At 51.3% G+C, this 13,767-nt stretch overlaps 1 protein-coding gene across 1 annotated transcript; it reads left to right on the forward strand.

The window, feature by feature from the left end:
- The first annotated feature begins 2,185 nt into the window (after positions 1–2,185).
- On the forward strand, positions 2,186–13,567 carry BARX1 (BARX homeobox 1). The gene is made up of 4 exons (XM_081898354.1): positions 2,186–2,670; positions 9,200–9,488; positions 10,343–10,427; positions 12,828–13,567. The coding sequence occupies exons 1-4, from the start codon at positions 2,463–2,465 to the stop codon at positions 12,990–12,992; spliced, it is 747 nt and encodes a 248-aa protein (XP_081754480.1). The 5' UTR covers positions 2,186–2,462; the 3' UTR covers positions 12,993–13,567.
- Positions 13,568–13,767: the final 200 nt, after the last annotated feature.

Raw genomic sequence — 13,767 nt, forward strand, 5'->3', positions numbered from 1 at the left:
GTGTTTTATAGATATGAACGTGATATTCTTATTTGGCACGTCTCGTATAAACGAAGCACTGGCTCATCCTGCTCCGATTACTCCGAAGTAAGGCCGAATGAATTCCTTTGGGATTTCTTTCAAGGGCGGATGATTCCGCCATTGCTGCAACTGGAGAGGGGCTTGGTCGGCCTCATCTGCGGAATTCTCCCGGCAAACTCAGGAAACGGTCTTCTACTGAATCAGATCATTGGTCCATGGAATTCAGTATCGTCTGTACTGACTGGCAGCGGCTCTCCAGGGTTATAGACAGCGACTATTCCCTGCGGTGCTTGGAGATGCTTTTCTACTGAGCTACGGCCTTTGGACGCATTTAATTATTGGGGGCCTACTCAGTTTTGCTTTTTTGCAAGACTCGACCGCGCAAACTTCTAACGCCTACTGAAAAGTCAACCCCCACTGAAAGAAATGGAACTTTCTCCCGGACAAGTGAGCCCAAGACTGCAGTTTAGCAATTCCTAAGCCCGTCTGCTCCGAGGCAAGTCGTTCTAAGGACTGCAGCTCCACACTGTCTTCACCCGAGTAACGATTTCCAGTGGGTTAGCTGTGTCAGTTTGTTGATGCTGCTGCTGCAGCGAATGAGCAAAGAGTCACGTAGCATCCTAAGCATTAACCCATTTCCGAGGGCACGAGCAGTCCACTTAATCAGATGCTGCTTTTGCTTCTAGGATAGGCACGCATAAAATTGCATGGGCAGTTACCTAAGCGGCCTATTGCTAAGGAATACAGAAAATGGATTGCTTGCAAGTGAACTTTAATACATTCGGTACATGAGATCTGTATTAAGTTGATCACTCTTCCTGCAGCACGTACTGAGGTCCTATAATTCCTATTTACAGAAAGAATAAAGGCCTAAATCATTATGTGTGAGCCCAGCATTTTCGAGAGCCACATATACGCCTTGCTTTGTGTTTCTTTCAGAATCAGAGACTCAGCAAAGGGCTCTGGTTGCTATTTTGATTGAAGCTGTCGTTAAAATCTCCTTTATTGGGATGACAATTCTTCTGCAGTGTAATCCTAGCCAGGTGTCTTCAGAAGAGCAAATCCCGCCGAGCTGAATGACGTTTACGCCCAGGCAAATGCGGTATAAGGACGGCAGCAGCATACATATATCGACCCAGATATGGAATCAAGAAGAAACCATTGCAAGAAGACCCAAAAGCAAACGCCTTTTGCTGTGTCTGATAATGAGTGGGAATGAGGAAGGGCTGCTTGCTGGCTTCAGGGTTATTGTGGATGCTTTATTTCCTTTATTCCTATACCCTTTGGCCCTCAGGTGGGATCCTGGAAAATGCTTTAGCCCAGTGGTTCTCAAACTTTTCTCTCTGGGCCACACTTTCAGAATGAAAATTTGCTGGCGCCACACCGAATTTTTAATTGAGGAAAAATACCTTGGGTGGGTGGGAGAAACACCTTCTAGCAGTGCTTGATTTTGAAAATACATGTCTCTCTATCCATATTCTGCAGTTTTCTTTTTTTTAAATCTTCCCTCCACATTTGCCAGCCCCTCCTGCCACACCCTTTGAGAACCGATGCCTTAGCTCCATAAAGGCAAAAGCGTTGGACAGGGACCGTGGCCGCCTTGTCCGCCTTTGCTGCCCTGCGCAGGCTGCGGTCCTGGATCAAATGCCTGCGAGCAACCATGCTCCCAGCCACTGTGAAGATACCACTGCGAGGCAGCCTTGGGTCCAGCGTGCTCCCAGAATAGGGGTGTGTTTGTCACACACACACACACACACACACACACACACACACACACACAGAGAGAGAGAGAGAGAGAGAGAGAGAGAGAGAGAGAGAGAGAGAGAGAGAGAGAATCGTTTCCACTTCGGGCGGAGTTGGCCCCCAAAGTAGGGCAGATGCACCTTTTTTCGTGGCTGCACAGGGAGGGGGCGGGAGGACGGCTTGGATTTCTCCAGCCGTCCAGCGTGGAGACTAATTTGCTTGCATTGGCGCAGGATCCAGCGCTCCTTCCCAGGTACCCGCCCCTCCTCATCTCGGGCATCTCTCTCTCTCCCCTCCCCTCCGCGCTCCAGCCCGCGTCAGCCCTATAATAGGCTGTTGTCTGCAGCGGCGCTGGGGCGGAGAAAGGAGAAGGGGCTCCTCCGAGGAGGCCGCGCCTTCGAGCAAGCGGACGCGGCGCGCTCGGCTGCCTGGCCTCACTCCGCAGGGAGGTCCTCGGTGGCGACTGCGGCCAGACGCGCGGGCGGCCCTCGGGGGAGACCGGCCGCGCCCCGCCTTGCTTCCTTCCGAGGGGGATTCGAAGAAGGGGCTTGGCGCCCCGAGGCCGCCAGGATGGTCTCTGCCTCCGCCAGGCCTGCGCGCGTCCGGGAAGGAGAGGCGTCCGGGGAGAGGTCGCGCTGAGGGTTGCGCCGCGGAGCCGGGCCGAGGAGGGACCAGGCTCCCGGGGGCCGCGCAGAGCGATGCAGCACCCGCTGGAGCTGGGCGCCGCCGCGCACTATTTCCCCGCCGACCCCTTCGTCGACCACCGATCGCACCGCTACCGGAGTTTTATGATCGAAGAGATCCTGACGGACCACCCGGACGCCAAGGGCTCTGCCCCGGCAGGAGAGCTGCTCAAGTTCGGCGTGAAAGCGCTGCTCTCGGCGCGGCCCTACCACAGCCCCCTAGGTAGGTCTGCGGGCAGGTGGGTGAACCGAATCCCGTCCCTCCCCGGATCGAGCTGTTTGTGGGGCGTGGGGGGGGGCGGGAGAGCCCGGCTGCCCCCCTGGAGAGGGAAGGTGGGGACTGAAACGGAAATAAATAGACGTGGACCTTCTTTTGTCCGCGCGCAAAGAGCTGCTTGGACGCTGCTTTTCCCCCTTTCCCTGCTCAAGGTCAACTCCCCCCGCCTGGAAGCTCCACCGATCTGCTTCTCCTTCCATCTTTGGCCGCGGGGGCGGCGGGTGCCTTGGGGGCAGGGAGGTGGCGCGCGAGGGACAGTGAAACTCTGCTCTCGGGGGAGTTTCAGCACTCCGACACCCCCCCCCCCCAGTATGGAGAAGTCGAGGGAAGTCCCACCTCTTTCAAAGGGAGCAGATCTCCGTCGAACATGTCTAAGGCTTCACGGATCAGGGCCTCGGGTAATCTTTGGCTGCGATCCCCAAAGACACGCGCGACTTTCGTTCCGTGGAAATCTAGGGGACCCGCTCCCCAAAGGGCTGGCACGCCAGAGCTGTAGCTCAAGAAATGGACGGGCCTGTGGCACAGCAAAGTCTTACGTTAGTAGGGATTTTTCCCGAGTAAGACTGCAGTAAGACATAACGACTGCTGCCGTCCTTGATACACTAAACTAAGGAGTAATCTCCCGTAAGCTTCGTGGTGCTAATTCGTTTTACTTAATTAACTTGCCCCCAGAAACGGAGATGCAAGTTTGTTGTCTTTGAGAGGGTCAGCGTGTCCCGCCACCCATACCCGTAAATAACACAATTCGGAAGATTCCTATTCTGATCCATGTAGATCGGTTTGAATAAGTAAGTTCAGAGTTTTGGCGTGCGCGCGTGTGCTGGGTCCAGGCAAGGCGAAAGGAAACAACCCGATCCACAACCCATTTAATTTGATGCCTTTAGGCAAGCAGTTGTTTCCACTGGCATGGCATCAAAGGAAAGGGAATGGATTTAAGGCTGCAGTCTTGTGTTCCCTGAGCTTTTGGGGCTGTGGGGTGCAGGGGGGAGGACACGCGTTTTGGTTTATGAAGGCCCGTTGAGGTCGGTGACACTTACTTCGGAGTAAACTGGGACGAGATCCGGTCTCTCTTTGACACCCCCGCCCCCTCCCTTGTGTCCAGATGAATCTACTGCTGGCAGAGATAGCAGAGCCGGTGTTATGGGTGGGTCTTGCAATAAAAAGATCCCAAGATCCTGCGGAATGGCATGGAGGGAAAGAGTCGAGGCTTGCACCGCGAGAGCCGCGGCCTGGACGCGAGGGGCAAGGGGAAAGGTATTGAACTCTAGTTGCTCCGAACTAACTCCCTTGTGGTCTAGGACCTCTTCCTCCCGGGTAACCGGCGGAGGGAGCCAGTTTGGGCGCTGGGTGGGTGCTCCGCTTCGCTTCACGCCCGATTGGACCAACCCCAAGCTTTCGATGAAGGACGGCTCAGTCGTCAACCTCCAGAGCACCAAAAACTGGGAAGGATTCTTCCAAAAATGGGGTCCTCGCGTGGCAGCGCACTGCTCCCTAAGAGAGCTAGCCTGAACCCCCTACAATGCAAGTGGGGAGTGAAACGGACCTTCTTGCGAGGGAGAGCCGTTTCAGGCCCACCCCAACCCCCCACCCCGCTCTCCTTAGCAGCATTAGATCAACCGCCCATGTTTCTACGAGTGGTATTGCTTTGTTTTGTTTTGTTTTCAAAGTAACCGTATCCAAATGCGTAAAATGTTTCCTTTGCGTGCCATTCCGTCTTGTAGAGTGGGCCTTTGGACCTTGCAGTCTTGCTCTCGCCTTCCGGTATCTCTTTGCTGTGCCCCCAAACTTGAAATGGCGCCTCCATGACAAACGTGTGCGTGATATTTCTCTGTAGGAGAAGATCCCTTTTCATCCGAGGACGGGTTTTCTTGCCCCTGGTTCCCCACCCGGGCCTTCTAGAACCAAACTTACTCTCCTTTTGCAATCTGCTTGGAAACCAGGTGGGGCTAGACGCGTAAACCTTACAGTTTATTGGCGGAGCTCTGTGTGTGAGAGAGAGGCCTGCACAGACCAGGCTCTCAAGCCGGAAGGATTCCGAGAGAGTCTTTCCCTTCCCTCTTCAGTGCAAAACGGTTCCCTTTTCGGACTCCAGCGCAGAACAAATTTGCATCCCTCCGCGAGCGCTGAGCTGACGCGGGACCAAGCCCATCGATTTCAAAGGCTGCGTTTGGCTAAACCTCTTTTGCTTTTTAAAAAAATCCTGAATTGACATGCAATAGCAGAGCGATCGGTGGGAACATGTATAATATATCTTATCTGTATTTCCCATGACTTCAGGGAAGGGGAAGGGATAGGCCACAAAATGTTAACGAGGATCCGAGGGCGCACAAAAAGCAGATTAACAGCATAACCCTCTGCACCTTTACAGAGTACATCAGCCCAGCGGGGCTTATATGCAAAGGATCATAGCCTTATAAATCCAGCTATTTTCTCTTAGCCAGGTAATGCTTCGCACGAGGCCGACGATTAAGACAAGCATAACACGATCGCCAACGGGTCTTCAAAACAGAGTCAGGAGATAGCAACGGAATTGCCAAAAAGAAAAGTTTACATAAGTGTTCTGCGCGCTGAATTCACACGCCCTCCCCTTTTCTATTTGAATATGTCTGTCTTCAAACACTGGCCTCAGGAATTATCATTTAGGTCTCATTTTATGTCAGGAGTGGAATTCGGACCCGATACAGCCCTCCCCCGGCCAACCGAGGGTCATCTGCGGTTGGGGTTTTTTTGCCTAGGCGTAGCTCTTTCTGCGACTCTGTAGGAGCAAATGGTCCCACCGTTAGAGAAAGCAGCCTTGGATGGGCTTTCTAAAACAAAACCAAAAGACCCAGTCGGACATGCTGGCCCGGTAAAGCATTTGAGCCCACGTCGGCTGTTTATTTTGGGGCCTCTTCCGCGGGGACTAGATCCTTGTAAACGCTGCGCGCAAACGCCTAACAAGCCAGTGGTGGCAGCAGGCGCGTTTCGATCTGCTCGTGCTCCCTGCGGGGTGATCCGCTTGCCTTCAAGGCCCTTCTTCGACCTACCAACAAAGGCGGCGGAATGGGTTCGGTTTGCCAAGCAGGAAGCCGCTGCGCCTTGATTTAAGCCGAAGTAGGGTGGATCCGAGAGTCCCTTTTGGAGAGAAACGTCGTGGATGTTCCAAAAGAGAGACGCGAGGATTCTCTCGCTTCCGCGCCAGGACTCGGAGCACGCGCTACGGACTCGCCCTTTAGAGTGAAGCCCACACTCTTGACACCTTTCAGGATCGCAGGCTGAAGAAAATAGGAGCGCGGAGAGGGGCCCGTGGGTCGAAGAGAGCTGCTCACATGGCACTCATTGGGGAGCCTCTTTCTACTCTACCAAGGAAAGAAATCTGAAATTATAAACGATTTGCGTCTTAGTCTATTTTTAACTGATCCCTCTCCCCCGTAGCCTGTATGCATTGGCTCTCGAGCGCTGCCAGCACCTTTCCCCTCCCCGCCCCAAAGTATGCGGAGTGCGGATGAATTTGTAACTCTCAGGCGGATGCAAATGTACCGCCGCCTTTAGAGTTTGCTCAGCAAGATGAAAAAGTACCCCCAAAATGACCTCCTGCCTGGATGGAGCGAATAAAAATTCCTCCACGGTTTTGCGAGGAAATCACTGAAGGCGGCAGGTCTCTTCTGCATGCTTGATAGGGAAGGTAGTTTCATTGAACTCAATGGGGGCTGCTTCTGAGTAAACGTGCATAGGAAGGTGCTGTACAGATATAGATAGATGCGGTGAGTGGAACGCTGCATGCCATTACTTTTAATGGGTGAAGATTTAAGCATATGTTGAATTCTCTCCACTCAGTGCTTAATTATGTTTGGATCCTGTCCCTGGTTTGGTTTAGTTTGGGTGTGTTTTTTTTGGGGGGGGGTGTAAGCTATGATGTTTTTGCATTAAACAATGGTTGTCTCAAATCTAGGAAAAGTTGTTTACATCTTTTCATTATTCTATTTTCACTTTTTCATTATGGAGGAAAATGCTGGCATTGTCTTAGAAGCTTGATTGACACGCCCTTTAATGTATTTGCATGCAAATTAATGTGTATGTTATGTACAGCTCAGTCCTACACATGTCTACTCAGACGTAAGTTCCATTGACGTCAATAGCATTTACTCCTAGATAAGTGTGTTTTGAGAATCTAGCTTTAATCTAAATATCGGGTTACATTTCCATTGCCTTGAGAATCGGCCTATGAAAGTGGAATAAATTTAGATTCCATTTTAAATCCTATTCATAAGCTGCTAGACAAAAGACTTTCCAAAATCAGAGCAGTAGGCTATATATCAATCTCTATTTATCACCTGTTTTATGGGAAATACTGAGTTACTGCTTCACTAAATAGATTTCCACAAACATGGAAATAGTTTTTGAGCAACAGTATATACAGACTGCATGTAGTGTCTTGAATTCTTTTAAGAAAAGGTTTTCACCCGTTTGCTAGACGCATTGCTTGAAAGTAAATTTCGGTAAAATCGAAGGGACTTGTTTTGTCTAATATTGTGCTTCCAATGTTATTTATTTATTTATTTAAAAAAAACTATTCCTGATGCTCATATGATTTGAAAATACTGTAAATATTTTAGCAGCAGCAATTTTTCCTTTCTTTCCAAACGATAGAATATGTTCTACTGCTCTTCAGGGAAAACTAAATATAAAATATGATCACTGGGAGCAGAATGCTAGATACACAAGCTGCTGAATAAAACGGCAACATTTTCAAAGAAGACAATTTCTGCCGCTGTCTTAAAGCTTTACAGTGGTAGTGCCATCCTAAAAACATGCAAACAAGCGCAACTTGCGAGTAAGTCCCATAATCGAAGTATTACCAAATAGGACGTTACCTAAATTCGACTGACGTCATCGACGTCTATTTACAGCACAGGAAGCGCCTAATTCACCTTCGTCATAATCAATGGAAGTTTCGATTTAATTTGTTTACGTTTGAAATGGCAAAACCACTGAAGTCACCAGGGCGCTAGTTTCCTTGGAAATAGCTTTCGGATAAATACAGCAGCTGAGGATTGAAAGTTAAACCAGTTTAGTTATGGAAAATTGGCAGGATGGCTGATGGGACTTACAGGAAAGGAATCCTTCCCTGTCGATCTCTCCTGCTCTCTCACCCCCCACCTCCACTTTCGATACCCAATCGCTTTGGATCTAGACGCACTTTAAGAGGCGCTTTCATTACTCGGCTCTCCTTCCCAGCGCCCTCCAGTAAACCTCCTAGTGGCTGGATTGGGCTGCGGGAGTATCGCTAGCCAGTGCGCGAGAAATCGTGCAACCTGCCCCTATTCACCTTTAAGCCAGAATCAGACACGCTTAGACTTAATCCTAAATCAGCCTGGAAGGAAAAGATCGCGCTGCACGATTTCCCGCGCTCCTGCTGTCTAATCCCAACCTCGTTTACTCGGAAGTAATGCAGTTTAGTTAAATGCGTCTTAACTGCCAAGTAAATACGTTCATTATTATAAACCCCAGCTGCTCCTATTTCCACCCCCTGCCTCCTCCTGGCTGGCACTCGGACACCTCCTAGCTAAGAGACTCCCCGTTTCACATCCAGCTTCGTCCTGCCAGATTGAGTTGAAGAGAGAGCAGCAGGAGCGCAACCGTAGACCTCAAGGTTCTGAGTACAGGTCCCGCTCCTCCCCGAGGCTTCCTGGGTGATCTGGAGGCAGTGACTCAAATATTCTACCTCACCTGGGTGGGGAGATGAAATGCGGGACCTACCTGCCGCGCAGGTCACCCAGAGCTCCCTTGAGAAAAGCTGACATGCAAATAAAGGAAATACATATATAGATCAAGCGATTCGAGATCTCAGCGGGTTCTTAGTTTCCTTACCACCTTAGAGGCCTGTCTTAGGACTCTATTAATAATCAGCAAGCCACATGATGGGAGTTGTAACCTAGCGAGGTCTTAGAAGGGCACTGTCTGCCCCAGCGCAATCCCTGCAGTAAAGATCTTTGTGGAGAGCAGATTTATAGTGATCCAAGTGGTATGCCCGAATACCAGTTTCTGGGCGTCCCAAGCGGAGCGAGTGCTGTACTCACGTCCTGCTCGTGTGCGCTCGCTGGTTAAGGCGACTCTGGGTACAGGATGCTAGCTGCACTATCTGGGCCTTGGGCCTGATCCGGCAGGGCTCTTCCTGTGACAATACCTCTGTGCGCCATTGCGCCACGGGAAGCCATAATTCATCTGCTCCCCTTTAAAGCGCCACAAGGCTTCTTTTGTCTGTGGGTAAGGGAAAATCCCCTGAAGAGTGGCCGGAGAGTACCGAGCCTATGAATCTGCCAGGCGCAACAACAAGCTTTCTTCCCCGGGATCTTTGTCCTGACGCTTTCGTGCTTCCAAACGCTGCTATCTCGGAAGTGGGGAGCGGGCAAGGGTGCTAGAACTTGGCTGGTCGTCGAGGATTCTCTCCCCCCACCCGGCTGTTGACTCTCAATCTCTCTCTCTTTGTTTTCAGCGGTGCTGAAGGCTGAGCAGGCGGCGGTTTTCAAGTTCCCGCTGGCGCCTCTGGGCTGCTCAGGCCTGAGCTCGGCGCTGCTAGCGGCGGGCTCCGGGCTCCAGGGAGGCTCGGGCCCTCCTCACCTGCCCCTCGAGCTGCACCTCCGCGGGAAGTTGGAGCCCGGGACTCCGGAGGCGGGAGGCAAAGCCAAGAAAGGCCGTCGGAGCCGCACCGTCTTCACCGAGCTGCAACTGATGGGCCTGGAGAAGCGCTTCGAGAAGCAGAAATACCTCTCCACGCCCGACAGGTGGGCCCTCGCCCAGGGAGAGGGAGGAAACGGGAGCCCTGGGAGTGGGAGTTAGAGGGGGGCCCCGGACAGTTCACGGTGGTGGGGATCGTTGTGGGGTGGGTGAGGGGAATCCTATCGGCTTGCCTTCCTGCCAAAAGAGAGAGGGGGAGCGCACGTCGAGAAAGTCAGCCCGGGAAATCTTCCCCGCGGATTCTTACAGGTGTCAGGATCAGTTTCCCCAGTCCCCACCAGACCTCAAAGTCCGCAAAGGTAATGGGGCAGGCCCTCCGCGAACGACCCCACCTGGGCAAGCCTCCGACCCCCGCTGAACCCTTCTTCCCCACAATGGGGATGGGGGTCCAAACCCGGAATGAGTCCATTCTTCCTTTGGCCGCCGTTTCTCCAGCAGGACAGCACCGAGGGTGGTTTCCCACATCACTGCAAGATTTAATTGTGTGCGCAGGAGGGTACTGAGGCCCCCAGCTTGCAAATATGGCTCATTTTGGGTTTGCTTATTGGTGATGCACCAGACATTGCAGTGTGGAATACTAGATAGTTATATATAACCTTTTTTTCTGAAAAGGACCACACAACTAATCATTCATGAAGCTCCCTGGACGGACCTGATAAATTGCTTATTTATTTCTTTTCTTTAGCGAGCCAACCTCTCAGGGTCGTAATATTTGCTCACTTTATATACGAAAATGCTGCGCTCCCAGAACTAGAGGTCCTGACCCTATTAAAGAGGGTGGATGGTGGGCGTAGAGGGGAAGGGATGGTGAGTGGATAGCGGCGCAGTTTGCGCGCAAGGGAAGGAGGATCTGGAGATAGAGATCTCGAGCCACGCGCCCCCTCTCTTCTCTTCCCTGTAGGATAGATTTGGCGGAATCCCTGGGCCTGAGTCAACTACAGGTGAAAACTTGGTACCAAAATAGGCGAATGAAATGGAAGAAAATAGTAAGTGTGCTTTCTGGAAGTTCAACCATTTAAATCGGTGTGTCCCCCCCTTCACCCCATGTACTTAGTTAGGCAACCGCTGAAAAACACACTGTCCCAGCCAAATGGCTTTTCTTGACCTCCTAGGAAAGGGAGAAAGAAGGCGCCAGTACCGTTCATCTTTATATAATGGCAGAGGTTTGTTTTCTCTCCTGCTGCCTGTCTCCAAGTGACCTGGATGCATCCACCCCAGCCGTAAAGGAAAGAAAATGCTAGTCATTTGCAACCCTTTCCTCTGCAGGAAAAGTAATACGCCCCCCCCAACCCACAGATTTCCTAAGGCTGCAGACAGAAAAGGCTCCTTCCAGGGGTGGAGAACCTCGACCCACCAGACGTTTTAGACCACAACTCCTATCAGTTCCAGGCAGCATGGCTAATGATCAGGAATGATGCGAGTCAAAGATTGTACCTTTGCCATTGCTCCAACCCGACTCAAATCTTCAGGGCTTCCCCGGGCAAAACGTACTCTTGGCAGGGAAGAGCCAGTCGACCCCACTTCCACGGTCCCATGATGTATAAGAAGGACTCAGGATTCAAAGCTGATCCTCCTCACTGCGCCCCCCTCCCATTGCTGGCAGAAAGCCTGACACTGGTGTTCTGTGGGATTGATGGACCCATGGATTACTCGTGGATTTCAATGTGGCGTTCTAACGGGATGGTAATCTGTGCGGCTTTGTCCACACCGATGCCTTCAACCTGCTGTTATCCCAGAACAAGACCTTGCCTGGGATATTCAAGGGACGGAGAGGCTGTCCTGTTCCTCACGTGGAACTTGAACGAGATGATGTCAGATTGAATTTGGGCTGTTTAAAACCAGTCTCTCCTATTCTGATCCTGACCGCAACTTTAAAGTCCAGATAGACAGTTGATCGATCTTACTTACCTCCCGATTCTCACAACAGGAATGTGGGAAACAAACTCATTGAAGTAAGTGGGGCCTGACACACATTCACGGTGATTTATTATTAGTCTTATTCCATCGGTGTGCACGGAACACTACAAAGGAACAGTAGACAACTTGGGGAGACACCCAGAGGAAAGGAAAAGCTGGAGAGGCAAGTGTAAAGGATTAATAATAATAATAATAATAATTAATTGTGTTTGCATACTGCCCTTCCTACTGAAAGAGCGCAGGGCAATGCGCAGCGTTTTAGAAAAACCTCACCTTTAAATCGAATCAGTCAATTAAATAAATATTAATCCCACTCTTTCCTCCCAAAGGAACCCAAAGTAGTCAAAACACCCGGACAGTGCAGAACTTAAACCATAGTATGGAAAAGCAGCACCAAACTAACATGGCTGATATGCGCAAACACAGTTAGTACTGGCAGTGCACATTGTAATTGCATTTGCGCGCAGTAGTTATGAAGAAAGCGGCAGCCTTGTACGCCTTCCAGGGCTCATAGGACTCCAACTCCCATCAGCCCCCGTCAGCATGGCCAATGGCCAGGAATGATGGGAATTGTAGTCCAGCGACCTCTGGAAAGCCACAGGTCCACCATCCCGGAAATTCTACTGGGAAGAAATCCTGTGGATCCTGTACAGGATTGCAGTGCGGTTGTCTTTTACGGAGTGAGGGTCTCTTGTCGTGGCCTCCAGCATCCCTCAGACATCATCTGGCAAAAACAGGGGGGCGTTTTGCAGCGTCCTTTAGGCGGAAATCCTGTGCCTGTTCACCCGGGGCTTATTTTAGAGCAGGCATACCTAAGAATGTGATGCGGAGGGCCACAGGTTAGGCACCCCTGATCTAAACTCCTGAAGAAGCTCCAATTGTAAGCAGAAGTACTCCTATAAAACAAACCAGCACGGATCTTTCCTGGTTAGGAACTGGTGCTCTGAGTGAGGGCACAGATCCAGCAGCCAAGGCGATCCTCTCTGTTAGCCTCGCTCCTCTGCAGCAGGAGAGTGACTCTTACTTGCTGCCTGAAGATGGCCACCGGTTTCGGACAAGACTAGTGCTTCTTTAACAGCTGCGCAAGGTAGAAACCCAACAGGTGAGGCGATCTTCTGCGTGGAGAACAACTTGCTGGAGAAAGGCTCGCCCGCTGGATTTCTGCCTGCCAGGATTCTGTCAAAAGCGCAGGATTTCTGCAGGAAAAAACCAAACCCAGACAGTCCTAGTTGACCCACTGGATCGCGCAAGCCAGGTGGAGGGTCAGGGTCGGTGTTAAAATCCTGGGGAACCGATGCTTATTAGAAATCAAGAGCTTTTTTTTTTTTTACTTTGAATTTCCCTTTAAAAATAAAATAAAAAGGACGGGTTCCTTATAAGCCTGTAATTCCCCGCCCCTCAGCTGGTTAAATTCTCTGGGCCTTCTTGCTTTCTTCTCCCGATTTCCCCCCTTTTTTTCTTTTTTGCAGGTTCTGCAAGGCGGAGGGCTCGAATCTCCCACGAAGCCTAAAGGCCGCCCGAAGAAAAACTCCATTCCTACCAGCGAGCAGCTGACCGAGCAAGAGCGAGCGAAGGAAGCAGAGAAACAAGCGGAAAGCCTGGGCTCCCCCTGCCAAGTCAGCCAAGAGGAATAACGGCGCGCCGCAGGCTGAGGCCTCTCGGCGGGAGTGCCTTGCAACACAGAGACTTACGGTATTGCAAAGGCGGCCGCGGCCGAAGCGCCTTGCTTCTCCATTGAGTGGCTTAAGAGGCTGGATCCGCGACGCCTTCGAAATCCTCCCTCTCGCATCCGCGCGCGCCCTGTTGGAACCTCCAGCCATTACGGTTTGAACTGCAGGCTTGTGCGCCTTGCCAATCGACTAGTCCTCGCTGAGGCGCTCGCTTGCGCGTACGTGGTTTCTTTAAAAACCAAGTGGATTGCCTGATGCGTAAAGAGGAGTAGGCGCACAAAACAGACGAGGGGCGCGCTACTGACTTTGTTTTTCAGAAGCTGCAGAGTGGAAGAAGATGGGTGGCAAAATGGTTAGTGGACTATTATTCTCAGTTGAATCCGTTGTATTTACTGCGCGTTTGAACTGCCCCCGCCTCCGTCCCTGTTGTGCACACGTAAGGAAAACATCGCCTTCGCGCTGGGTGGGCGTTGGGTGAGAAGGATTTGGGCAGAAGGGGGGCTCTTTTTCTTCTTTCGCTGTCTCAGACACGGGGTGGGGTGGGGTTGGGCGTCCCGCAAATTATTCGACAGACAGACGCCTTTTACAATCGGTTTTCATTAACATGAAGATATTGATTTTATTTCAATAAAGTATTTTATGGACGACTGGCCTGAGCAATGTCATGCGTTCATTTCCTCAGAACCGTCGAGGCCAGGAATGGGAAACCTAGGCGCCTCCCCGCCCCCCATAGGAGTCA

The sequence above is a fragment of the Podarcis melisellensis genome (genome assembly GCF_964234715.1).
Source record: "Podarcis melisellensis genome assembly, chromosome: 2".
Taxonomy (NCBI): Eukaryota; Metazoa; Chordata; class Lepidosauria; order Squamata; family Lacertidae; genus Podarcis; species Podarcis melisellensis.